Raw genomic sequence first — 27,989 nt, 5'->3', positions numbered from 1 at the left:
ATATCCAATCTATAATCTTTTTTATAAAGTACTAGGCACGTACGCTTTTTTTTACACCTATGTGCAATTATCTTGAGGCTGGCAAGCCAAAAACCCAAAACCAGAACACTAGGAAAACAGCCCATCGATCTGGAATGATTTCCTGAGGAAGTTATCTCCAAAAGATTCTTTACTGGTTCTTTCACAAGAAGATTCAATAGTCATCTAAAAAACCTCAATAAAAGACTAGCGACAAATCAGATATTTTATTGTACCTGGCACTGCAAATTTAGGGGAAAAAATTAATGAGAAATTCGAGTAAACTTAGGATTTTCGGGAACTGCCTTCCCCCCTTCTTATGTCCCTGCAATGGATCAGTAATATTTATGACCAAAAAATAAGCTCTGAAATGAGTATTCCCTTCTCCTAGAAAGTAAACTTTTACAAACAACCTATTTACTATCATTGACAATAGGCTGTAAAACAGTAAAGTATTATAAAAGAATGTATTATATTAAAGACTTTTAAATCACAGTAGCTCTTTGAAATAGATGAAATCAATATTTCCTCCTCTTAAAGCTAAAACTAGATGAAGAACAGATCCTCCTGTGACCTTATACTCCGCAACCGTCTTATCGTCATTCCTGAAATAAAAGGAGCTATAATTTTCATCATATACGTTTTAAAATAGGCACAAGCGGCTTATACTAATAGGGGAGGGGGAGAAAATATTTGGTACTTGTGTATCATTCAGAACAGACTCAATAAGTGAAGTTAGGTTCTTTCGTGAAACAAACTACAATGGAGGTACATTTTAATTAAATATTTGGTACTTGTTCATTATTCAATTGATTATTCAGAACATACTCAAGAATTTTCTGAGAGAATCCGGTTTCACAGCCACAAAGACAAAACTCACTTTAGTCTGCTACGCATAGTGATAGAAGGCAGTGTCTGAACATGGATTTTGAAATGAAAATTTGGGATTTGTCACCAAAGACTGAAAAAGAGGCAATTATATTTTTCCAGGATAAGGGGTTGTTGCCCACAACAAAACAGTGCGTCAATGGACACAACATGACTTTATACTCTTACAAAGAAACCTCCTTTTAACGCAATTCTTAACAACATTTCTGCGTTCTGGGTACATAATTCTAAGTTGTAATTTTACAATATTCCTAATAAAGTATTATATTTCATCATATTTTGTTTTATTTCATTAGTTTCATCAAAAGTTTGGGCTATATATTTGCACATTAAGGGGGGGTGGGGTGCATTATATTAAATACCTAACTTAACCTAACCTAACCACCTTTATATATAAAATATTTCATTAAAGTGTACCTGCATTGTAGTTTGTTTCATGAAAGAACCTAACTTCACTTATTGAGTGTGTTCTGAATAATACACAAATGCCAAATATTTTTCCCGCGTAGCGCTTTGTTGCTGCAAGGCAAGTACATTTTTGCGCTAAAATATTTTGGCTTCTGCATCTTTCATTTTTTATCACTCTTTTTTTTAACGAACAGGCAATTTGTTCTTGGAAGGGGATGCCCCGCTCCCCTCAAAGCCTATAAAACCCAATGGACAAAGAATGTGGGCTTGGTTTAATCCTTAAAGTATTCAGATTAATAAGCATGACTAATTCAGATATTGCAATTTTCACAGGTGATTAAGATATATTTTTTACAGATACACACTGAATTCATTATTCTTTGCAGTTGTGTCGAACAATAACTGTAGGCAAAGTTTACTCCGTTTTTTTTTTTACCAAAATAGGGATTGTTGTTTCTAATTCTAACCTTAAACCTAAACTTACCAAGGCCCCTGAATATTACAGATCATTGTAACGTCCTTGCTTTCCTAATTAGACACATTAATCTCTTCTTCTAACAGAAAAAAGTAAATTCAACTTCCTAATAAATTTCAAAATTTGTCAGTGTGAACTTAGAAGTGGGGAATAATTTTCACCGGATTAATTTTCTACACCGGAATAATTTTCCGGTGTAGGACTACATGAGAAAAAAACCCTGCAATTTTAACCACTTTTACTTTAGTTCGTCTGTTTAGGGCATCATGTTTTCACGTAAATCACATAACCGTTTAGAGTTATGATAGGCTATGTAGATGTTGGTTGTTTGGAATAGAGATAGACGTTGTAGCAGCAGTAAGTTTAGGGAGTAAAATTATCAAAGATGATTCCAATAGGGAATTTTGTAAATTTTGTAAATTCCCAATAGGGAATTTTGTAAATTTTGTAAATTCCCAATAGGGAATTTGTGTTAATTTATATAACTAAACTACTAAAACTAGAAATGCACTATCAACCTTATTATTATAGCACAGATACAAAATACACATATGCAATATATTATATTTACCTTTGCTTTCCAAAACATTAGATAACTCTTGCAGATCTTGGAAAAGAGTCACAAAGTATTTCCAATAATAGTCCCAACTGAAAATTGGTTTCAAATATTGGTACACCCTAATTTAAGAAGTAATTGGGGCAGACATGTTGTTCACTATGACTACTAAAATCATAAATGTACTATAGAGCTTGTTGTAGCAGATATACAATATATTATTATACTTACATTTGCTTTCCCGAAAATATTAGACGCTGTTGTTGGGGAGGAATCCCCTCTTTTTCTTCCACCCTTTCCTTGATTCTTTCCACTTTATCAGTGGGTTCGATATCAATCTCAATCTAAAAGATGTAACTTAAATTAGAACCGTCCTCACTTATATACTTTGACATATGAAGGGAGAGCACAATAATTAGTTCGCCTATGTGAGTATAAAAAATCACTTGGGCTGATGATTTCCAAATGACTATGCTTCCATAATCAACCTTCATCTTTAAGGAAATGTTGAGAGTGATGCCGAACACAGTCAAACATACTTTGTCCTTGTTGGTTCTGAAAAAGGAATATCAGCAATATCTAAGCGACGGCTAACGGTATTAGGTTGAAACTTTCAATGTGTGCTAAGAGAAAGTTGACGAGTGATTGGAAAGCAAAACCCCCCGGAAGAAATTGATACATAACCCTTATTGATTTCTGGCAATATTTCTGGTCTATATTGTTATTATGAAAGTAGAGAGTAACATTAAACCTAAAAATGGGTAGAATTTATTCTGAATAGGAAGCGGCTAGGCCTTTCCCATCCCCAACCTGTCCCTCATGGTCGTAGAAACCTCACAGGATGCTCATTCGACCAGAAATTAAAATTTCAAGACCTTTTTTTTAAATCTAAGCCGACTGGAGACCAGCCAGTCTGTCCTAGAACCGTTTTGATTTCTGACCCTTTTTGATACCCGGAAAGTAATCACACATCCAGGATTTTTCTTTGGTCAAAAACAAACAATTCCAAACATATGTAGATGAGTTTTAAAACATCTAGAGTACAGATCTCTAATTGTTTTGTTGTTAGGAATGGGGACAAATGCCCCAAAGGGTACATTTTAATGCTAATACATCCTAACTCTCATTGAACCTTCAGTTAAATACATAATTAGTTAAGGAAAGGGCAAAGGGGGAATGGTGGATGTAGAAATTGTTATATAATCCCTCCAGAATTTTCAAAATATTTCTGGTCGACGCTGTTCTTATGAAAGTAAACAGTAACATTAAATTCCAAAATGAGCAGAATTTAGTCCGTATGGGAGGAGGCTGACCCTTCCTCATCCCTAACCTCATGGTCATAAAAACTTCGGAGGACGCTCGTTTGATTGAAGATTGAGGCTTCTAGTCCTTTTTTTATAAGTCCAAAGTGATAGAAGACCAGCCAACCCCTTTCCCGAAACTGTTTTTGATATTTGGCCCTTTTGTTACCCCTTAGGGAATCTCATCAACATTTTGAGGTACCTATTTTTGTACTTTCTCTGTGGCTGCACAATTATGCGTGTGGGGGATTTCCTGGGAGAACTTTCCGCGGGGGGTGCCGGCTCTCATATCTACAGCCATCAGAGGAGATGACGGTGCATTGTCAGAAAGAACAACCGTAATATCTGGAAAGAGCGTGAAATGACAAATATTCAATTGTACTACTCTTTTTGTTTTGAAATTTTTTCAAGGCAGAATGGTTTCCATAGTTGAAGCATATAACAAACTTGTTTTAATAAAGGAGACATGATGCATCATAAGATGATACATACAATGAAAAAAAAATCATATGCAAAAAGAGTATGAAACAAGGAATATAATGGTAGACCTATTTATATTATTTTATTAAGATATTTCCTTGTATAGGACCACTAATCTAGGATGTCACCCTCAATTTTGCTAGTAAATTACAAATTAAGGCAACAGTCTAGAAGCAATACTCTTCTGAAGAAAAAATCTGAATAAAATTAAATTTATACTATTAAATACCTTGGTACTTATGTATTATACCGTAAACACTCAAGTTTACGATGTATAAAACTCGAGAAAAAACCGGTTTCATCTGTCTGTAATTAGCTACACTTAGCTTATGCTCAGTGGAAAATATGTAGTGGGTAAACGGATACATTTGAATTATACAATTTTGGCTAGACATTTTCACACTGGGGGAGGGGGGGTATTTAGACAGTGTGTAGTTAGGAAACAATTCTTACTTCATAATAGGCAGAACAATTGTAGCTAACACATTTTGCATACACACCCGCTATACTCCCCCCTAATACGTAAATATACACACCGAATTTGTTTCTAAAATATTATATTTCCATCAGCTTTTGGTGTTTTTTGGGATTGACCTAACTTCACTTCTTGAGTGTTTGCAATATAATATATAAGCCCTTGTTTTATTCTCTTTCCAAATATCAAGGTTGCTTTTCTGACAATACAAACCCCTCCCCAGCCCAACCCACTGATAGTCCTCAGGTTAGCCCTAGGATATACAAAAAAACCTCTAGAACAATGAAACTTTTACTTTATGATATACACCACATATCTTTTGATCAGATTATCCTGTTTTCTTTCATTGTTATCCAGTCCTTAAAATCATTTCAAATAAAATTTGGTGAACATAATACTTACAATAAAGATAGATTTCAGGCTGCATTAAACCAGTTTTGACATAGGACTTATGCTGTTTGACTGGATTGAATTAATTGAGAAATTTATTATTAAGGCTATATATAGGACCATCAGGGAGAGGATGCATTGTCAGGATAATGACTATTATATTGAAAAGTACCATAAAATAAGGAGTATAATGGTTCTACTTTTATTTGTTCAGATGTCTCCATCAGAAGAGTAGTACTCCTAGACTCTTACCCACATTAAGGTAAATAAGGTAGACCTGGTAGGCCTATGGTATACCATGCTTGAGAGAACATTCTCCAGTGAAAAAGTTTTCATAAAATTGGTAACAACCTAGAAGTATTAATCTTCTGAAGCCAACATCCTAATAAAATAAAAGTAGGCTAGCCCAGTACCAATGGATCCCTAAGTTTATGTTCCTTTTTAATATAACTTTCATTACCTTGACAATGCACCCCCCCCCCTGCTGGCTCTATACATAGCTATAATAATATACTTCTCCATTAATTAAATCTAGTCATACATCGTTAATCTTTAGTTGAACAGGTTTTTCTGCAGTTTGGAAACAATCTTTATCTGTGATTAAATAAAAAAACAAGTATTTTTTAATGAAAATAAGGAGCAACATTAAAACTAAAAACAAACAGAAATTACTCCGTATATGAAAGGGGATTTTCCTCCGCAACCTCTTGCTCTTTACGCTAAAGTTTGACTCTTTCTCACAACTCTACTTTTTAAAACAATAAAAAACTTTAGTGTAAAGAGCGAGAGGCTGCAGAGGAAAAGCCCCTTTTATATATGAGCGATTTCTGGACGTTTTTGAATTAATGCATGTTTTGATCTTGGCTCTCTGCACATAAATAATTAAAACGAAATTTGCATGTCAAGATTTTGAGAAAAAAGGAGCGAGGGAGGAGGCCTAGTTGCCCTCCAATTTTTTGATTACATAAAAAGGTAACTAGAACTTTTAATTTTTTTTACAACCGTTTTCATTCGTAAAAAATGTACATAACTTACAAATTAACTTGCGTAACAATCTTCTATATTCATATGTTTTTATTGTGTATATGAAGGGGTTCATCCCTTGTCGATACCTCGCTCTTTATACTAAAGCTTAAATTTTGTCTTAATTCCTTAAGAATGACCTCTGAATCACAAAGGCCATAGAATAAATAGTTGAAATTACTAAAAATACTTTAGCGTAAAGAGTGAAGTATTACGAGGAGGTATACCTCTCGTATGCGTAATTAATTTTTGTCGTTTTAAGTTTTAATGCTGCTCCTTACTTTCAGTAGAAAAAACTTTTCATATTTGTTTTTTCATTATTTTTTCAAATAATTCTGGGAAACCCTGCTTCATTGAAATTCTCTTCCCCCACGAGAAGTTCCTGCATGGAAATATCCCCCCACGTAAACCCCCTAAACCAAAAAAATCACCCTGAAAATGTCTGTACACTTCCCAGTAACCATTATTATATGTAAATACTGGTCAAAGTTTGTAACTTGCAGACCCTCCCACAGGGACTCAGGGGAGTAAGTTGTCCCCAAAACATAGTTATTAGGTTATTCAACTATGGTGAATAAAATGGCTATCTCAGAATTTTGATCTGGTGACTTCGGGGAAAAAATGAGCGTGGGAGGGGGCCTAGGTGCCCTCCAATTTTTTGGTCACTTATAAAGGGCACTAGAACTTTTAATTTCCGTTAGAATGAGCCATCTCGCGACATTCTAGGACCACTGAGTCGATACAATCACCCCTGGGAAAAAAAACAAACATAAAACAAATAAAACTCACATCCATGACCTGTCTTCTGGCAAAAAAAGCGAAATTCCACTTTTTTGTAGATTGAAACTTCTACAATAAGTTTCTCTGATATGCTGAATCTGATGGTGTGATTTTTGTTAAGATTGTATGACCTTTAGGGGGTGTTTCCCCCTATTTTCTAAAATGAGGCAAATTTTCTCAGACTCTCAGACTTAAAATGCTGATTTTAAATATATTTGAAATCAGCATTAAAATGTGATTTTTTTTATGTAACTATTGGTATCAAAATTCCATTTTTTTTGAGTTTCGGTTACTATTGAGCCAAGTCGCTCCTTACTACAGTTTGTTACCATAAACTGTTTGATTAATTAAAAAAACTTTCTCACAAAAGAGGTTTTTCAAAGAACAATAAAGAGCTACATGAAATCAAAGATGAGGAGAAAGAAAGTAAATAGTTTTTTCAAGTGTTAAACGACTATAAATTACCATCATCAAAAAATAAATTTAATAAGGATATCCCTGACTGAAAACTCTGACGAGGATAGGCTGGGTCTAAAACGTTGGAGCTGTGCCAGTAGTGTAAGATGGTTTTGGGTCTCTGCTCTGTCATAAACTCCTTTCTCCATCCCTTCCCAAACAGAGAAATCCTGCTTGTGTAGCCTCAGAGTGGCATCAGGGTGGACCCTTCATGAGTGTTCTTAACCAAAACTGTGACTGCTAATAGCAATGCAGGGTAACTTTAAGGAGTGGCATCCCTCAAGGAAATTATAGTCTAGTAAACGACACAACATTTGCACTGTATTCTGATGAATGGATAATCCTTTTGGGTTTGGGCTTTTTTTAGCGTTTTGGTGGGCATTTTTAAGCTGAAAAACCTCTTCCTAGCAAAGTTATCTATTATGGGTTGCCTCTCTGTAGTAGAATAATATTTGTAGGCATGAATATATGATGAGTTGGGGGTAATAAACTTGAGATTGTCTGTTTAGTATTTTGCCTCTTGGAGATACAAGAGCATTACCAGATGTGAGATACCATGTTGTGACCAAGATGGGCCCAGTGTTTTACAAAGCTTCCATTGAACTGGAGGTCTCAGGGAGTTCTTGCTGTCCAGTTCTAAGCCAGCTTAAGTGCTTTGTGCAGACTTGAAAAGATGTGTTAGTCCCTATCCTCCACTGTCTCTGAGACCATTACTTTTTCTGAGGCCATAATCATTTCAATGATTAAAAGAATATGAAATTTCCAAATTGAAAAGTTACATAGTTAAAAACAACTATTGTAGCAGCATTTTGACTGACAAATTAAGAAGCTTCAGACTTACTAGGAGTTACTTACTAGGACTTACTAGGAGTTAGAAGACAAATTAAGAAGCTTCAAGCTTACTAGGAGTTACTTACTAGGACTTACTAGGAGTTACTTACTAGGAGTTAGAAGACAAATTAAGAAGCTTCAAGCTTACTAGGACTTACTAGGAGTTACAAGACAAATTAAGAAGCTTCAAGCTTACTAGGAGTTACTTACTAGGACTTACTAGGAGTTAGAAGACAAATTAAGAAGCTTCAAGCTTACTAGGAGTTACTTACTAGGACTTACTAGGAGTTACTTACTAGAAGTTAGAAGACAAATTAAGAAGCTTCAAGCTTACTAGGAGTTACTTACTAGGACTTACTAGGAGTTAGAAGACAAATTAAGAAGCTTCAAGCTTACTAGGAGTTACTTACTAGGACTTACTAGGAGTTAGAAGACAAATTAAGAAGCTTCAAGCTTACTAGGAGTTACTTACTAGGACTTACTAGGAGTTACTTACTAGAAGTTAGAAGACAAATTAAGAAGCTTCAAGCTTACTAGGAGTTACTTACTAGGACTTACTAGGAGTTAGAAGACAAATTAAGAAGCTTCAAGCTTACTAGGAGTTTCAGAAACTAATATCCCAATGGTAGAAAACAAGAAACTAGGTGATATAGTATTTCTATTAGGTTCTGATATTATTATGCCTTTACAAAATGGTTCTGATATGGGCGTATTATCACTTTGAATCTGATATACCCATTCCAGTAATGCTGCATCCTAAACTTCAAATGTTGAGCCTATCATTGTCTTCTATTTTCTCATTGCAGATGAACTGTCTGATGATGATGCAAATGAAATTAGTTTGTCCTTTGGTTTATCAATATCCTGTACAGTTGTTCTACTGATCCCATATTCAAGATACAACTGTTTATTTGAGATGTCACTGTCAATCTTTTTTTTTTACAATTTTTAACTTCCTTGAATAAGCCTAGGTAAAATGACTCTTTTCTATTTAGCAGATATTCTTTTGTGATTGCACATAATAACAAAGCACAAGGAGAAACTAGAAGCCACCTCAAACAACTGCTTTTGCATGACTGATAAGATAAGAAAAATGAGAATAAAACAGAGTACAAAGTACAAAAATAGGTACCTCGAAATGTTGATGAGATTCCCTAATGAAGGAAGGAAGGAAGAAGGAAAAATGAGTGGGAATTTTGCAGAGAGGACCATTGATAAAACTACACCTGCTGCTGTCAGAACAACACAAGAATCTTCTCTGCTCTGACAGACAAATAATCCCAAGGTACATTCACAGCCAAGATGTATTTTTTTGTGAAATATGTAGTAAGTAGGACATACAGTTTTATTATAAGCAAAGTGCCTTAACATGATTTTAAAACTATTATTCCTTTAAAAGTAAAACAAATATGTTTTCTTTGTACTGTATTTTTTTGCAATTTTAGTATTAATAACTTTTTTTTATTTACATTGCTGTGGTTCATACACATTGTGGATAATCAAACCATATATAATTGGGAGTTGACTGAACAACAATTTTAGATTGTTAATTTTATTCCTTCCTCTGTGACTATACACCCTATCCCCTTCAAATGGTCCTAGATATATCCATAGATTATATACAAAATAAGAATTTAAACTGATGGAACTCGTACTTTATAATATGCAACAAGTCTTCATTAAACACATTAACATCCTTTTTGATTTTCATGCATATTTCTAGATTATTTTTTGATAATATAATTTCATTTGACTTTATACAAAACATAGCTGTCAGATTTTTTTTTTTAAATGATGCTCTGTTATAAATTTTTAATAGTCTATATCTTCTGGAACATTTCAAAAATGGTGTTATGATTAGACCACAAATAATTTTGTAGATATGTCAAATGTGATATTTGTCTTGTATTTTGTATAAAATGAAATTACCAAAAATGACCTAAAAATTTCTACAAAAAGGTAAGAAATATTAAAATGTAATCAATTGAAACTTGCTACCAGGGCTATATGCTGAATTTTGTTTGGGGGCTGGGGGGGGGGTACAACAAAATTAAAAAAGTTTATCCAAGATTTGCTTATATGAATTTTTGTTATGCTTTTACAAGTTTGACAAACATTGGGGAGTATGTTGAGGCCCCCCCTGGGATACAGTCTTGCTTGGTACATCTTGTAAAGTCAGAACTTCATCATTTTTGTAACTAGCCTGTAACTAACTGATAAATATATATGAGACCCATAGCTGACATATTGACAAGGTAAATATGCTACTCAATTTCTTGTTTTATGGTCTTTCCATATCAAATAATCAATTCACTTATAATGCCCCTCATCTCCCAATGCTCATGCATATAATCTAAGGAAGAATAAAAAATTAATAAAAAAAACTAAAATAAAGAAATTCTTACTTCATAATTCACAGCATGTTTTACTAATCAGTCCATCATTATACACTTTTAAAATCAAACAAAAAATAATTTTGTAAATTATTTACTCAACTCAATTGCACAAGAAGGTAAATTACAGACTGAGAACATAATTGGTTTAACACATGAGCCATAACTTACAACACACCAATATAATAAAGAAATATATTATTTGGGCTATATATGAGACTATTAGAAGTGGAGGGGTTCATTTACAAGTGAATTCATTAGTATATTTGGAAAGAGAATAAAAAAGGAATCAAGTAGTGTGTTCACATTGTTCCTATATTAATGGTGGAATCTTCAATATTAACTCTTTAACAATATTAAATAAAAAAAACTAATTTTTTTAGCTGAAAGTAAGGAGCAACATTAAAACTTAAAACGAACAGAAATTACTCTGTATATGAAATGAGTTGTCCCCTCTGCAATCCCTCGCTCTTTACGCTAAAGCTTTTAATTGTTTTAAAAAGTAGAATTGTGGCAGAGTCAAACTTTAGTGTAAAGAGCGAGGGATTGCAGAGGGGACAACTCATTTCATATACGGAGTAATTTCTGTTCGTTTTAAGTTTTAATGTTGCTCCTTACTTTTAGCTAAAAAAATTAGTTTTTTTTTATTTAATTTCTGAACGTTTTTGAATTAATCCATGTTTGGTTTTGGCTCTCCACACATAAATTATTAAAATGAGATTTGTATATTATTTCTTTTTTTGGCTAAATGGCTTTCTCTTAGTTTTGATCAGACGATTTTGAGAAATAAGGGGAGGAGAAGGAGGCCTAGTTGCCCTCCAATTTTTCGGTTACTTAAAAAGGCAACTAGGACTTTTAATTTTTAACAAACGTTTTTATTAGTAAAAAATATAAGTAACTTAAGAATTAACTTACGTAACAAACTTTCATAACCTTATATTTTTATTATGTATACAAGGGGGTTTGTACCCTCGTTAATACCTCGCTCTTTACACAAAATCGTAAGTTTTGTCCCAATTCTTTAAGAATGACCCCTGAATCAGAAAGACCATAGAATAAATAGTTGAAATTACTAAAAATACTTCAGCATAAAGAGCAAGGTATTTATCTCCTCCTAAATACCTCGCTCTTTATACTAAAGTATTTTTAGAACCCCTCATATGCGTAATAATCTCTGTTCGTTTTAAGTTTCAATGCTACTTCTTTCTTTCATTTGAAAAAACGTTTTCATGTTAATTTTTCATTGTTTTCTTATAGTAATGCTAGAGAATCCTGCGCCCTTGTCATTAAGTTTTTCTTCCCCCATGACAGATTCCTTGAAGGAAAGATCCTCCAGGATAGCCCCCTCTCCTCAGCCCCGCCCCCAAACAAAATAAAATCCCCCTGAAAACGTCTGTACACTTCCCAATAATCATTACTATATGTAAACACTGGTCAAAGTTTGTAACTTGCAGCCCCTCCCCCAGGGATTGTGGGGGAGTAGGTCACCCCCAAAGACATAGTTATTATGGTTTTCGACTATGCTGAACAAAATGGCTATCTCAAAATTCTGATCCGTTGACTTTGGGAAAAAAATGAGCGTGGGAGGGGGCCTAGATGCCCTCCAATTTTTTTGGTCACTTAAAAAGGGCACTAGAACTTTTCATTTCCGTTAGAATGAGCCCTCTTTGCGACATTCTAGGACCACTTGGTCGATACAATGACCCCTGGGGAAAAGAAAAAAAAAACAAACAAATAAACACACACCCATGATTTGTCTTCTGGCAAAAAATACAAAATTCCACATTTTTGTAGATAGGAGCTTGAAACTTCTACAGTAGGGTTCTCTGATACGCTGAATCTGATGGTGTCATTTTCGTTAAGATCCTACGACTTTTAGGGGGTGTTTCCCCCTGTTTTCCTAAATAAGGCAAATTTTCTCAGGCTCATAACTTTTGATGGGTAAGACTAAACTTGATGAAATTTATATATTTTAAATCAGCATTAAAATGCAATTCTTTTGATGTAGCTATTGATATCAAAATTCAATTTTTTAGAATTTTCAAAATATTATTGTATTTTCCAAATACATTTTTTTCAAAATACTACTGAGCCGGGTCGCTCCTTACTACAGTTTGTTACCACAAACTGTTTGAAAAAAAGGATATAAAATTAGTAATTTAAAAATTGCTACTGTGTTTGACTTGGCCTGATTCTTTCTGGACAGTCATAACTATTAAGTTTCACCAGAATGTTTCAAAAAGTTGGTAATTGCAACAGAATTACTGATGTTAGGTTTAATTTAACAAAATCTGTCTGCATCTGGTCAATTTATTTCACACCTATCCATGTCATACCAGTCATAACTATTAGGTCTCACCAAAATGTTTCAAAAAGTTGGTAATTGCAACAGAATTACTTATGTTAGGTTTAATTTAACAAAATCTGCCTGCATCTGGTCAATTTATTTCACACCTATCCATGTCTTACCTATAGTCCAAAGTTACTTCACATGATCATTCAATTATTTTTCTATTTAGAGATTTCAACATGTATAATGTTGATTGGGTTGAAGGATTATCAACCTCCTGTATATCCTCATAAATATCTTATCATACTGCTCTTGGAAATAGTGACCATGTCTGTATCTTGACTGAGATACAAGTAAACAAGATGAGCAATAAGATAACGAGATCTTTCACTGATTATGAGCAGATAAGGTCAGACCTATGTAAAGTTAAATGGGAGGATGTACTTGATAGTGAGGGGATAGGCAAATCTGGCAAGTGCCTGAGAGACAGAAATGAGTTTAAACCCTCAGTAAATTGGTCTTTACCACCCAAAACATTTCCATACCTGCCAAAAGAAGTAAAAATAGCAATGAGAGAAAAAGAAAAGAATGTGTAAGCATGTAAAATTTAAATGTGATAACCACCATGACAGGTTCAAGAAATATAGAAACAGACTAAGAAATTTGACTTGGAAGATTGTGAGGGACCATGAAGAGGTATTTGAAGCCAACTCTAAACAAAACCCAAAAATATTTTGGTGTTATATCTCTGTAGCTAACATGTCTAGACAGGAGATACCTGATCTAATGAAAGAAGATGATAAAAAAGGGTAAAATTCTAGTTAAGTGACTTCTTGCTATCTCAGAAAGGGGTTAGGTTAAAAAAAATGAAACTTTTGAGGATGGGTCTACAGGCTAAAGTATATCCCAAAAAGGTATTTTAGAGTACCCACCTCTACTCCTTCTCCCTCTAGAGGGTACTGAAATTTGCCTACATGACAGGTCTATACCTATTGAAATTTTGACAAAACAACATTTTACCTTAATTTTCAGTTATCAGTTGCTTTTTCTCTGCCATTAGTTCTGAAAATACAATTCCTGTATTAGAGTAGAATTCTGAGTCATACTGATGTTTTTTTCAAAATTTAGGAAATGTATTTGCATATCTTTAAAACCTTATAAATTAGGATTGAGCAAAGTTTTGAAGCTGAAAATTGTAAAATTTTGTGAAGCTGAAAATCTTGTTGTAGGGTAAGACGACCGGTACTCGGTCACTTTGTTCACTCTTCACAGTTTTTGACATTCAATCTACTATAACTACTTTATTATACCACCTAGAAATTTGATTTTTCTACTGTTAGAATTGTCTCTGTTTTTTGAACAAGTAGGTCATTAATTTGAATAGTTTTGCTTATACAGCGCTACATATTTTTGAATTTAGCAAAAGCTATCAGTTCAGCTAATACTCGTCATATAGTTTCTCCTATTGACAAAGATATTACGCAATAATACAGTATCTAAGTCAGAGCCTTGCTATTTCTCGGTCACTTCCAAAAAACCCGTTTAGACATTCTTTGCTGAGATCTATGACTCAGGCCCTTTGTCTCGTTATTAGACATTTTAATGTTTTGAAATTTGTTATTTCAAATTGGATTTTCAGAGCGAAAATAGTGGATCCAGGATTTACTTTGGGGGGATGGGGCACATAATAGGTGCTTTGATAAACTTGCGAACAAAGAAATACCTGCAATTAAAAGGGAATCTTGACAATTATGCGTCATACATAGGCCTAGGTAGTGGAAATGGTCTAAAGTGGTAAGGAGTTTGGCCTTTATTTTAATACAACCGGTTATATTTAATACATTATTTAATACAAACCGTTCAAACTGCTCAATGCATCAGCTCTTTGTCTCAATACATATTAATTTTTAAAAGGTTAATTATTTTTGGATAAATTTGAGAAATATGTTATTTTAAATTGGATTTTTAGAGAAAAAATAGTGGATTCCGGAATTTTTTTTGGGGGCGGGGGGGGGGGCGCATAATAGGCTGCTTGGATAAACAAAATTTTTTTAAATTTTCTCAAACTCGTAACTTTTGATGGGTAAGTCTAAACTTGATAAAACTTATGTATTTAAAATCAGCATTAAAATGCAATTCTTTTGATGTAACTATTGTTATAAAAATTCAGTTTTTTAGTTTCGGCTACTATTGACCCGGGTCACTCCTTACTACAGTTCGTTACCACGAACTGTTTGATTAGCCATGGTTTGACGTCAGCAACTATTCGATTTTAATTCATTGGATCTCTTGAATTCTCTTGAAATTTTTTCTTGAATTTACTGGTCATTTTGGGATACACATGAAAACAAGAGCTAAGAGCTCATATGGCACTTGTGACAAGGTCGGAAGAGCCAAGAGCTCATATCGCATGAGCTCTAGCAAAAGTCTAAGAATCAATAGATTGTTTTAAAAGGAAAATCAGAGGCTTAATGCCGGTTGGGATTTAAAATAAGAGCTCTGAGTCACGAGGTCCTAAATATCAAAATTCATTAAGATCCTATCACCTACTCGTACGTTAAAAATACCTCAATTTTTCTAATTTTTCCCCTCCCTTCAGCCTCCATATGGCCGAATCGGGGAATCAAGGAAATCAAATCAATTTGTACTGTTCCCTGACGCGCCTACCAATTTTCATCGTCCTAGCATGTCCAGAAGCACCAAACTCGCCAAAGCACTGAACCCCACCACCTAACTCCCCCAAAGAGAGTGGATCCAGTCCGGTCACGTCAGTCACGTATCTACGACATTTATAAGCGTTTTCCAAGAATTCCGGTCTCCCCCTAATATCAACAGATTTGGTCAGGATTTGAAATAAGAGCTCTAGGACATGAGTTCCTTCTAAATATCAAATTTCACTAAGATCCAGTTAAAAATACCTCAATTTTTCTAATTTTTCCAAATTAATAATCCCCAGCTCCCCCAAAGAGAACGTATCCGTACCAATTATGTCAATCTCGTATCTATAACTTGTGCATATTCTTTCCACCAAGTTTTATCCTGATCTCTCCGCTTTAATCGTTTTCCAAGATTTCCACCCCCCCCCAATGACACTGGATCCGGTCGGGATATAAAATAAGAGAATTTGAGTTTCAAGGTCCTTCTAAATATGAAATTTCATTAAGATACGATCACTCTTTCGTAAGTTAAAAATACCTCATTTTTTCTAATATTTTACAATTAAATCTCCCCCCCCAACTCCCTCAAAGAGAGCAGATCCGTCCCAGTTATATCAATCCCGTATTTAATACTTGTGCTTATTTTTCCCACCAAGTTTCATCCTGATCCCTCCACTCTAAGCATTTTCAAAGATTTTAGGTTCCGCCCCCCAACTTCCCCTTCCCCGGATCCGGTCAGAATGTGAAATGAGATCTCTGAGACATGATATCCTTCCAAATATAAAATTTCATTAAGATCCGATCACTCCTTCGTAAGTTAAAAATAATTCATTTTTCTAATTTTTCAGAACTAGCCTCCCCCCCCCCCCGCAGCTCCCCGAAAGAGAGTGGGCCCATTTAGGTTATGTCAATCATGTTTCTAGGACTTGTGCTTATTTTTCCCACCAAGTTTCACCCCAATCCCTCCACACTAAGCGTTTTGCAAGATTTTAAGTTCCCCTCTCAATTCCCCCCAATGTCATCGGATCCAGTCGGGATTTAAAATAAGAGCTCTGAGACACGATATCCTTCTAAACTTCAAATTTCATTAAGATCCGATCACTCCTTCGTAAGTAAAAAATACCTCATTTTTTCTATTTTTTTTAGAATTAACCCTCCCTCCCAACTCACCCAAACAGAGCAGATCTGTGCCGGTTATGTCAATAACGTATCTTGGAGTTCTGCTTATTTTTCCCACCAAGTTTCATCCCGAACCCTCCACACTAAGCGTGTTCCCAGATTTTAGGTTCCCCCCTCCAACTCCACCGGATCTGGTCAGGATTTAAAATAAGAGCTCTGAGACACAATATCCTTCCAAACATCAAATTTCATTAAGATCCCATCACACGTTCGTAAGTTAAAAATACTTCATTTTTTTCTATTTTTTACGAATTAACCGGCCCCCACTCCCCCCCCCCAGATGGTCAAATTGGGAAAACGACTATTTCTAATTTAATCTGGTCTGGTCTCTGATACGTCTGCCAAATATCATCGTCCTAACTTACCTGGAAGTGCCTAAAGTAGCAAAACCGCGACAGACCGACAGAATTTGCTATTGCTATATGTCACTTGGTTAATACAAAGTGCCATAAAAATATAGGCTATCAATGATAGCAAGACCGAACCCAGGAACCAGGACTAGGTCCCCTCCCTCTCCCTCCAAAAAATGTTTATCCAACACAAAAAGATGTTTAAAGCATAAAACGTGTGAAATCCAACATTTTATGTATAAAACATTTTATGGTCGGGTGGAGGGGGATACGTGGGAGGATCCTTCTAAGGGGTGGATTTATCACGGGGAAGCGCATTTCCAAAAAGGGGATGCTGGATTTTCCAGCTTTATTTGAAAAAAAAAAAACATTTTTGGTTACTTTTTAAGTAACCAAAAAATTCGAGGGAAATTAGGCCACCTCCCCCGCCCCTTATTGATCAAAATTGTCCGATCAAAAGTTTGAAAACACAATTTAGCCATACAAAAATAATATGCAAATTTCGTTTTAATTATTCAGTTACGATGAGCCAAAATCAAAATCTACATTAATTCAAATGCGTTCAGAAATTAAATAAAAAAAGTTTGTTTCCGTGAAAGTAAGGAGCGGCATTAAAACTTAAAACGGATAGAAATGACTCCGTATATAAAAGGGGCTGTCCCCTCCTCAACGCCCCGCTCTCTATGCTAAAGTTTTCTATTGTTTTAAAAAGTACAACTGTGACAAAGAGATAAATTTTAGCGTAAGGAGTGGGGGCGTTGATGAGGAGACAGCCCCTTTCATATACTGAACCCATAAAGGAGGATGAAGGGATTAGACCTTCCTGCTCCCCCAAAAAAAATTTCTCCAACACAAGAGACGTATTAAAAATACATTTGTTTTTTAAGGATTCTTTTTGCAACCCCTCCCCCCAGCAAGCCTTAAATGGTATTAAAGTTAAAATAAACCAACCCAAGTTTTTTTTTAAACTTTTAATAGACTTCTAAATTGCATTTTGAGATCCGATGACAGGTTATGGTTTTAAACCGACAAGACCGGAAAGATAACGAATAAAGTTTGTGCGTAATGTATCAAGAAATAATAAATATTAGGGTGGCATTTCGGGTTTGGTCAAAGCACCTGCTATTGAAAGTTGTGAGAGAATTAATAGTAGATCTGAAAACGCTTTGACTGTGTAATTGTTTTGAATATGGGAAGCAATTAATTTTGGGTTTACTCCCAAAGCAATTAATTTACGTGCACGGAATAGTTCGTACAGTCGAGAAAATACTAGGGAAATTATTGAAGAAAAATTATCGTTAATACAGGAAAGTTCGAGAGATCTGGAGTGCGTGTTGATGGGGGATTTTAATGCGAATACCGGTATGGAGGCTGAGATCTTAGATGTGTTGATCCCAGATTTAGGTGATTTTGTCCCAATTTGTTGTAGAATACCACGAAGTAACAAGGATGAAAAAACAAAAATAAATATATGGCGAAGAAAGCTCCTGGCGCTTTGTGGGGAACATGATCTGATGATTACTTGCCTTTCGGGACCAACTCCTAGTGTTGTAGATTATGCGCTAATTAAAACGCAATTTGTACCTGAATCAATTAATATGGGAACATTAGCTTTAGTTAGATCTGATCGTAGAGCTATTAAGCTTCAGCTGAAGGTTGGGCAGTTTCAGGACCGCGTCCCACGAGTAAGAAATTTCTACAATGTGGGGTTTAGAAAAGTAGGTTTAGAAAAACGAATTAGAAATTATTTAACAGATAAGATATTGAGGCATTTAAAAGAGAGCTCTTGGAATCGCATGTAAAAAATAAGTTGAAAGCGTTAGAGGACAATGAAAAAGATGCACATGGTGTAATTATGCAGTTAAATGAAATAAATGAGCAGTTGTGTAGAGTCGTGTGGCCTGCCAAAAAAATATAAAAAAGAATGAGCCATATTTTGATTTGAATTGCAAGTTAATTAAATTAAAAAAAAAACTATTTTTTAGTAACTGAAAGGAAGGAGCCACATTAAAAGTTAAAACGAGCAGAAATTAGTCCGTGAATAACAGGGGCTGTTCCCTTCTCAACGCCCCGCTCTTTACGCTAAAGTTTGACTCTTTCTCTCAATTCTGCTTTATTAAACAGTAAAAAACTTTAGCGTAAAGAGCGGGGCGTTGAGAAAGGAACAAACTAGTTTTTTATATTTAATTTTTGAACATTTTTGAATTAATGCATGTTTGATTTTGGCTCTCCGCACATAAATTATGAAAATGAAATTTGTATATTAATTCTTTTTTTGGCTAAATGACTTTCTCTTAGTTTTGATCAGACAATTTTGAGAAATAAGGGGTGGGGGAGGAGGCCTAATTACCCTCCAATTTTTTGGCAACTAGAACTTTTAATTTTTATCGAACATTTTTATTAATAAAAAATATACGTAACTTAAGAATTAACTTGCATAATGAACTTTTATATTCTTATATTTTTATTCCGTATATGAGGGGGTTTATCCCTTCGTTAATACCTCACTCTTTACACTAAAGCTTAGATTTTGTCCCAACTCTTTAAGAATGACCCCTGAATCAGAAAGGCCGTAAAATAAATAGTTGAAATTACTAAAAATACTTTAGCGTAAAGAGCGAGGTATCTAGGAGGAGATGAACCCCTCATATATGTAATAATCTCTGTTCGTTTTAATGCTATCCCTTACTTTCAGTTGAAAAAACTTCTTCATATTTATTTTTTCATTGATTTTTTATAATAATACTAGAAAATCCTGCGCCCCCTTCATTGAATTCAACGAATTCAATGAAATACAAAGTGATGAAATAATGCATGCAAAATTCAAAGATGAAAAGTACAATATATGGAAAACAACCGACATTGCTACAAAGTACCCTTTGCTTTTCCTATGTCTTATCTTGTTGAAGCGGCATTTAGTCGTGTTTCTCAAATGTTATCAAAAGATCGCAATAGACTTGACATTGTGAAAAGGGGTGATCTTCGACTATCATTAACATCAATAGAACCAAATATAAATAAACTCGCCGAGAAGAATCGACCACTGGGATCTCATTGAATATTAAATTAAAAAAAAGTTTATTGTAACGGTAAGTAAGGAGCGACATTAAAACTTAAAACGAACCGAAATTACTCCGCATATGAAAGGGCTTTTTCTCCTCAATGCCTCGCTCTTTACGCTGAAGTTTGACCCTTTCTCTTAACTCTACTTTTTAAAACAGTAAGAAACCTTAGCGTAAAGAGCGGGGCGTTGAGGAGGAAAAGTCCCTTTCATATACGGAGTAATTTCTGTTCGTTTTAAGTTTTAATGTCGATCCTTACTTACCGTTACAAAAACTTGTTTTTTTGTATTTAATTTCTGGACGTTTTTGAATTAATGCATTTTTTGATCTTGGCTCTCCGCACATAAATAATTAAAACGAAATTTGCATATTAATTAATTGCAATTAATCGGAAGATTTTGAGAAAAAAGAAGCGAAGGAGAAGGCCTAGTTGCCCTCCAAGTTTTTGACTACTCAAAAAAGCAACTAGAACTTTTAATTTTTTACAAACGTTTTCATTGGTAAAAAATATACGTAACTTACGAATTAACTTACGTAACAAACTTCTATATTCGTATGTTTTAATTGCGTATATGAGGGGGTTCAACACTCGTCGATACCTCGCTCTTTACACTAAAGCTTAGATTGTGTCCCAATTCCTTAAGAATGACCTCTGAAACACAAAGGCCGTAGAATAAATAGTTGAAATTACTAATTTACTTTAGCGGAAAGAGTGAGGTATAACGAGGTTTTAATGCTGCTCCTTATAGACATATCTGCATGAGCCCCTCAACGAAATACAAAGTGATGAAATAATGCATGCAAAATTCAAAGGTGAAAAGTACAATATATGGAAAACAACCGACATTGCTACAAAGTACCCTTTGCTCTGGGATAAAGCGCAGTTCTACGTTATTGCTTTTCCTACGTCTTATCTTGTTGAAGCGGCATTTAGTCGTGTTTCTCAAATGTTATCAAAAGATCGCAATAGACTTGACATTGTGAAAAGGGGTGATCTTCGACTATCATTAACATCAATATAACCAAATATAAATAAACTCGCCGAGAAGAATCGACCACTGGGATCTCATTGAATATTAAATTAAAAAAAAAAAGTTTATTGTAACGGTAAGTAAGGAGCGACATTAAAACTTAAAACGAACAGAAATTACTCCGCATATGAAAGGGCTTTTTCTCCTCAATGCCTCGCTCTTTACGCTGAAGTTTGACCCTTTCTCTTAACTCTACTTTTTAAAACAGTAAGAAACCTTAGCGTAAAGAGCGGGGCGTTGAGGAGGAAAAGTCCCTTTCATATACGGAGTAATTTCTGTTCGTTTTAAGTTTTAATGTCGCTCCTTACTTTCATTTCAAAAAACTTATTTTTTTTTTATTTAATTTCTGAAAGTTTTGAATTGATGCATGTCTGAATTTGGCTCTCCATACATAAATTATTAAAATATAATTTGCATATTAATTTTTTTTTTGCTAAATGGCTTTCTCTTAGTTTTGATCAGACGATTTTGAGAAATGAGGGGTGGGGAAGGAGGCCTAGTTGCCCTCCAATTTTTCGGTTACTTAAAAAGGCAACTAGAACTTTTAATTTTTAACGAACGTTTTTATTTGTAAAACATATACGTAACTTAAAAATTAACTTACGTAACAAACTTTTATATTCTTATATTTTTGATTATATATATGAGGGGATTTGTCCCCTCGTTAATACCTCGCTCTTCACACTAAATCTTAAGTTTTGTCCCAATTCTTTAAGAATAACCCCTGAATCAGAAAGGCCGTAGAATAAATAGTTGAAATTACTAAAAATAATTTAGCATAAAGAGCGAAGTATTTATCTCCTCCTAAATACCTCGCTCTTTGTGGTAAAGTATTTTTAGAACCCCTAATATGCGTAATAATCTCTGTTCGTTTTAAGTTTTAATGCTTCTCCTTACTTTCAATTGAAAAAAAATTTTCATGTTTATATTTTCATTGCTGTTTTTTTTTAATAGTAATGCTAGAAAATAATGCGCCATTTTCATTGAATTTCTCTTCCCCAATGAAATATTCCTCCAAGGAAAGATCCTCCTATATAGCCCCCTCCCCTGAACCCCACACCCAAACCAAAAAAATTCCCCTGAAAATGTCGGTACACTTCCCAATAACCATTACTGTATGTAAACATTGGTCAAAGTTTGTAACTTGCAGCCCCTCCCCAAAGACGTAGATATGGTAAGTCATCCCCAAAGACATAGTTATTATGGTTTTCGACTATGCGGAACAAAATGGCTATCTCAAAATTTTTATCCGTTGACTTTGGGAGAAAAATGAGCGTGGAAGATTCCCTCCGATTTTTTTTTGGTTACTTAAAAAGTAACCAAAAATGTTTTTTTTTTTTTTTTTAAATAATGCTGTAAAATCCAGCAACTCTTCATGAAAATGCTCTTCCCTGTGGTAAATTCACCCATAGAAACATCCTCTCACGTATCCCACTTCCCCTGACCATAAAATTTTTTATACATTAAACGTTGGATCTCACACGTTTTATACTTTAAACGTCTTTGTGTTGGAGAAATTTTTGGAGGGAGGGGACTGTTTTTCTAACTTGTTTTTCTAAGAAAATTTTTTTTCTAGCTTGTAATTCGATTTCCCGAAAATATTTGTCGCACGTTGGGATCCCTCATGATCTTAAAAAGGATCACAACTTAAGTGAAAACAGATCTTTCTTCAAATATAAGTATGCTACAAGAGTAGCCTATGTTTGAGTTGGAATCGTAGCCTATGCAAAAAAAAAATATGGAAGGAATTAACAGCTAGAATTTTTTTATCAGAATGTTTCAATCCAAAATTTGAGATAGCATCCTGCTTTCTATGGCTGTAATGAGAGAAAGGTTAAGATGGCTAGGGCACGCTTTGTGGAAAAAGGATGAATTATTACCAAATACAGTCCTTTTTGGCTGGCCGTCTAGGGCTAAACAGAAAGCTGGTCATCCGCGGTTGGTGTGGGAGGATTTCATGAAGAAATATGGGGATTCATGGGGAATATGGGGAGGATTTATATATATATATATATATATATATATATATATATATATATATATATATATATATATATATATATATATATATATATATATATATAGCAGGCACGTACGCAAGAAATTTTTTTCGGGGGGGGGGGGGGAACCTCGAAACAGCAGATATAAAGTAGCAATTTTTTATTTAGTAATGCAAAAAGCACGTATATCGGAAAATACAGATTAACTTTAATTTGTAGTATTGTAGCGGATGGGGGGAAGAAGACTGGAGCCTCAAAAGTACGTTTTAGGCTCAGGTTGTGTTCATAGCGATTTAGAATCAGTGATTAATCTATTATATCCCACTGAAAGGGAAATTTTAGGGTTAACAGTGCGATATGGGTGTTGCAGGGGGTAGTTCTCCTAATGCAAAAACGTAGATTTTAATGAAAAATAATAGTTTCCAAAATTGATCCATAAAAGCTGTACTTTATCCTGAAAAGGGGGGATAAACGCCCTAGTATCAAGGATAATTCTATTTTGCCGTGGAAAGCAAACTCTCTTTACAAAAAAACAACAACAGTACAATTGCTAATTACTTCAAAGAGGGTAAAAAGTTGGACAGAAAACGTATTAATAATTGGGCAGTGACTTGACCGGATAATTGCATGCTGTAAAATCCCCCAAAAAAGGCTTCACAAATGTATCTAATTCTTAATAAACGTCCTATTTTTGCCAGAAATCCCAAGAAACCATTGGGAAATTAAAAATTTTACAAAGTTTCAGGCTAAACAAATGAATTTCAATTAACCTAGGAAATGACAACAAGCTACTGTTGTCATTTCATGTGCAATTATTTGGTTCCTTGTTGGGTTTAAAATATTCAATTAGCATATCACCCGCGAGGCGATTAGTTATCTGATTGTTTCGTACTTAGACAGGGAGATGATTTACAACAGTGCATTTTAATGTCAAAACATCCCAGCTCTCATTGAACCGTCAGATAAATAAATAGGGTAATTAACTTGAGTGAAAACAGATCTTTCTTCAAATATAAGTAGGCTATTTTTGAGGTGGATTCGTAGCCTATGCAAAAAGAATTCTGGAAGGAATCCACAACTAGAATTTTTTTTATCTGAATAGTCCAATCAAAATTTTGAGATAGCATCCTGCTTTCTATGGCTCTAATGAGAGAAAGGTTAAGATGGCTAGGGCACGCTTTGCGGATGAAGGATGACAGATTACCGACGATTGTCCTTTTTGACCAGCGGTCTAGGGCTAAGCAGAAAGCTGGTCATCCACGGTTGGGGTGGGAGGATTTCATAAAGAAAGCTTTAAATGAAATGGGAATTTTCTGGGAGAGTGTAAAGAGGGAAGTTTTGAATATATTGGATTGGAAGAGGACTGAGCTTAGCCGTGTTGGCCTCAGAGGGCTTGGTGCTGCGGTAATTTGTTAGTAGTAGAAGTATTTTTTTGTTCAGAATAGTTGAAAGGCCGAACAATTATACCTTTCGAGATACCACGATCCTTCTGGGAATAGGTCTAAGTTATTAAATTTGCCCGTCGCTTACGTAGCCTATTACAGGGAAGTATACATACATTTTTTGAATGCGGGAGTATTTTCTGCAAGTGAAATTTTTTACAAGGAGAATTTCCCATGGCAGGTAAGTTACTAGGGGGTAAATTTCTCATGACAAAATTTTACACCAGGGGAATTTGCTAGAATTCTTACACGACGTTTTGCCGTAACACCACGATCCTCCTGGGAATATGTCTAAGTCATACCTTTTGTCTGTTTCTTACGTATTCTATTATAGGGAAGTATACATACATTTTATGAGTGGGGGAGATTTTCTGCTAGTAAAATTTTTCACGGGGAGAATTTCCAATGAGAGGGAAGTTTCTAGGGGGTGAAATTTTCAGGAGAAATTTAACACCAAGGGAATTTGCTAGAATTCTTATACGAAGTTTTACCGTAAAAAGCAGGGCGATGAGGGAGGGACAATCCCTTTCATATACAGAATATTTTCTGTTCTTTTTAAGTTGGAAGATATACTATCAACCATAAGTTGTCGAGCCAGCTCTTACTAGGTTTTATTTCTCGTTTAAATCTCTTTAATTGCATCTTCAAGATAGATCATTGGCAGGTGGTGAGAACTCCTTGATGTGGCTGAATTAGCGCATTGGATGTTTCCTAAATTTGTGAAGATACATTTGTTATATGGTTTTAAGATATATTAAATAAAAAAACATTTTTTTTTACTGAAAGTAAAGAGCGACATTAAAACTTAAAACGAACAGAAATTACTCCATATATGAAAGGGGCTGTTCTCTCTTCAATATCCCGCTCTTTACGCTAAAGTTTGACGCTTTCTCTCCACTCCATTTTTTAAAACATTAAAAAGCTTTAGCGTAAAGAGCGGGGTGTTGAAGAGAGAACAGCCCCTTTCATATACAGAGTAATTTCTGTCCGTTTTAAGTTTTAATGTCGCTCCTTACTTTTGGTTAAAAAAAACTTGTTTTTTATTTATTTAATTTCTGAACGTTTTTGAATTACATCATGTTTTGATTTTGGCTCTCCACACTGGAATAATTAAAACGAAATTTGCCTATATATTTTTTTTTTTGGCTAAATGTTTTTCTCATAGTTTTGATCAGATAATTTTAGAGAAAAAGGAGCAGAGGAGGCCTAGTTACCCTCCAATTTGCGGCTACTTAAAAAGGCAACTAGAACTTTTAATTATTTACGAACGTTTTTGTAACTTAGGAATTAACTTACGTAACGAACTTCTATATTCGTATGTTTTTACTACTTATATGAGGGGGTTCGCCCCCTCGTGAATACCTCGCTCTTCATACTAAAGCTTATATTGTGTCCCAATTCCTTAAGAATGGCCCCTGAATCACAAAGACCGTAGAATAAATAGTTGAAAATACTAAAAATACTTTAGCGTAAAGAGCGAGGTATTAGAAGGAAGTGAACCCCTCATATGCGTAATAATTTCTGTTCGTTTTAAGTTTTAATGCTCCTCATTACTTTCAGTTGAAAAGTCCTTCAGTCTTTGTTAAGTTTTACTAATGTCGCATACCGCCAAAAATTATTTAATTAAATTTAGGTTTATCAACGGAATCTGTCCGTATTACTACAAAAGCCAACTGCAAGGCAAAGATCTTCATTTTGTAGTAACAAGGAGGAGAAATTAAAATCATAACTTCTTTTTACTGTCAAAAATTTGTTTTTGAGTCTGTCTTGCTATGGCACTAAGGCAAAGAAATTGATAGGCCTATCATTACTTTTTTGGTAGTCTGTTTTGGTTTTTTGGGTTTGCTTGTTTTGCAAAGAGGGATGGCTTTTACAACACAGCCTAGTAGTTTTTTATCGAATTTGTATAATAGAAAATAAATGCACGAGAAGCGCAAAATTTATTAATTTAAGTTTTTGTGAGAAATGATGGCCACTTTACTGCCTATTTTCATCTAATCAAAGCTCCGCATTATACAACATATCACCTCCTCTGTTCATCTTAAAACATTAAAATAAAGGCCAAACTCTTTAATACTTTAGACTATTTCTCTACCCTACAACGCATAATTGTTGAGGTTCCCTTTATTTTGCGGGCATTTTTTTGTTTGCAAGTTTATCTAAGCAACCTATTATGCCCTCCCCCAAAGAAAATCCTGGATCCACTATTTTCTCTCTGAAAATCGAATTTAAAATAACAAATTTCAAGACATTAAAATGTCTAATAACCAGACAAAGAGCCTGAGTCATAGATCTCAGCAAAGAATATCTAAACAGGTTTTTCGGAAGTGACTCAGAAATAGCAAGTCTCTGACTTGAGAGACCGAGTATTGGGTGCTCAGAGACCGAGTATTGGGCATGTTGCAATCCAATCAAAGATTCTGCCCGGGATTTAGTCTGTGACCGACAACCGGTGGGTTTACCCTACTTCATTCAAGCAGAAGATCTATTTTGCAAGGTTTCACTTTTGTAACACACATATATTTTTAAAGGTCAGGGCCCTCTAGAGGGAGAAGGAGTGGAGGTATGTACTTCAAAATACCTTCCCTAGACATACTTTAGTCTGTAGACGCATCCCTGAAAGTTTCATTTTTTTCCTAACCTAACCCCTTTCTAAGATAGCTAAAAGTCACTAAACTATAATTTTATCTAAAAAACATCCAAAACATCTTGAATGGAATGACTAAAAAACAAAAAATGAAAACCATAATTTGTAGTCTTACAATTTGGCAGTAGACCCATCCCTGAAAGTTTCATTTTCCTAACCCAACCCCTTTCCAAGATAGCAAGAAGTTACTTAACTAGAATTTTACCCAGTTAATCTCTGAACCAATGTGCAAACAGTTCCTCTTAGTCTCTTTTGTCTAGTTGTTGTTGTAGAGAAAATATAGTTGGCTTTCACTCTCTACCTCTGCATCCCCTGTTCTGTCCTACTCTAAAACTAGGCTACCTATCTGTAGCTGTCCAGTCTCACACCCTAGAAGCCTTCAAGAAAGGAGTCAATAAAGACTGAGACAATGTTGAATGGAGGGTGAATTGGGATGTCTAATCATAGCCTAGAAACAACACCACCAAGATTTTTACAGGAGCTTCAACACTACCTTATCTTGCTGAACACATGATTTAAAGTTATTTAGGAATAATAATAAAAGGAAACATGATAGCCTATTCAAGTTATAAAAACATCCTTCAGTTAAAAAGTAAGGATTTCCTTATTTTAGTGTAGCCTATTTTTTACACTAATCATAATTAGGCTGCTTAATCATATACACCTAGCCCACGCCAAAATTTCAGGTCCATGGCCTAAAAATCAATTTTAGACTGATATTTTAATCAGATTTAATACTCACCTCTTTGCCAGTTAATGTTTTCACTTTGATAAGCATTTTAAATTTCAGGGAATATGCTTACTTTCAAAATGCTTATGGAGTTTCTTCCAAGGAGACATCACGGGCGTTATCCAGG

The 27,989-nt window shown here is 34.7% G+C and overlaps 1 protein-coding gene across 1 annotated transcript; it reads right to left on the bottom strand.

Annotated features, from left to right (window-relative positions):
• Positions 1-471: 471 nt before the first annotated feature.
• Positions 472-27,989, bottom strand: LOC136034126 (NEDD8). Its single transcript, XM_065715286.1, has 3 exons — positions 27,875-27,989; positions 2,577-2,689; positions 472-623 (listed from the first exon to the last, which is right to left on the bottom strand). Exons 1-3 carry the CDS (start codon positions 27,908-27,910, stop codon positions 509-511), a joined length of 264 nt encoding a protein of 87 aa, XP_065571358.1. The 5' UTR covers positions 27,911-27,989; the 3' UTR covers positions 472-508.

The sequence above is a fragment of the Artemia franciscana genome, chromosome 12, assembly GCF_032884065.1.
Source record: "Artemia franciscana chromosome 12, ASM3288406v1, whole genome shotgun sequence".
NCBI lineage: Eukaryota > Metazoa > Arthropoda > Branchiopoda > Anostraca > Artemiidae > Artemia > Artemia franciscana.
The sequence above is the reverse complement of the archived record's forward strand: the minus strand, read 5'-3'. Positions and strand labels throughout refer to the sequence as shown.

Excerpts from the sequence above, each read along its gene's own strand:
- LOC136034126 (XM_065715286.1), bottom strand. The coding sequence starts at position 27,910 with ATGCTTATCAAAGTGAAAACATTAACTGGCAAAGAG. Across the intron at positions 2,690-27,874 it reads AAACATTAACTGGCAAAGAG|ATTGAGATTGATATCGAACC; the intron begins GTGAGTATTAAA and ends TACATCTTTTAG. Across the intron at positions 624-2,576 it reads ATATTTTCGGGAAAGCAAAT|GAATGACGATAAGACGGTTG; the intron begins GTAAGTATAATA and ends CTTTTATTTCAG.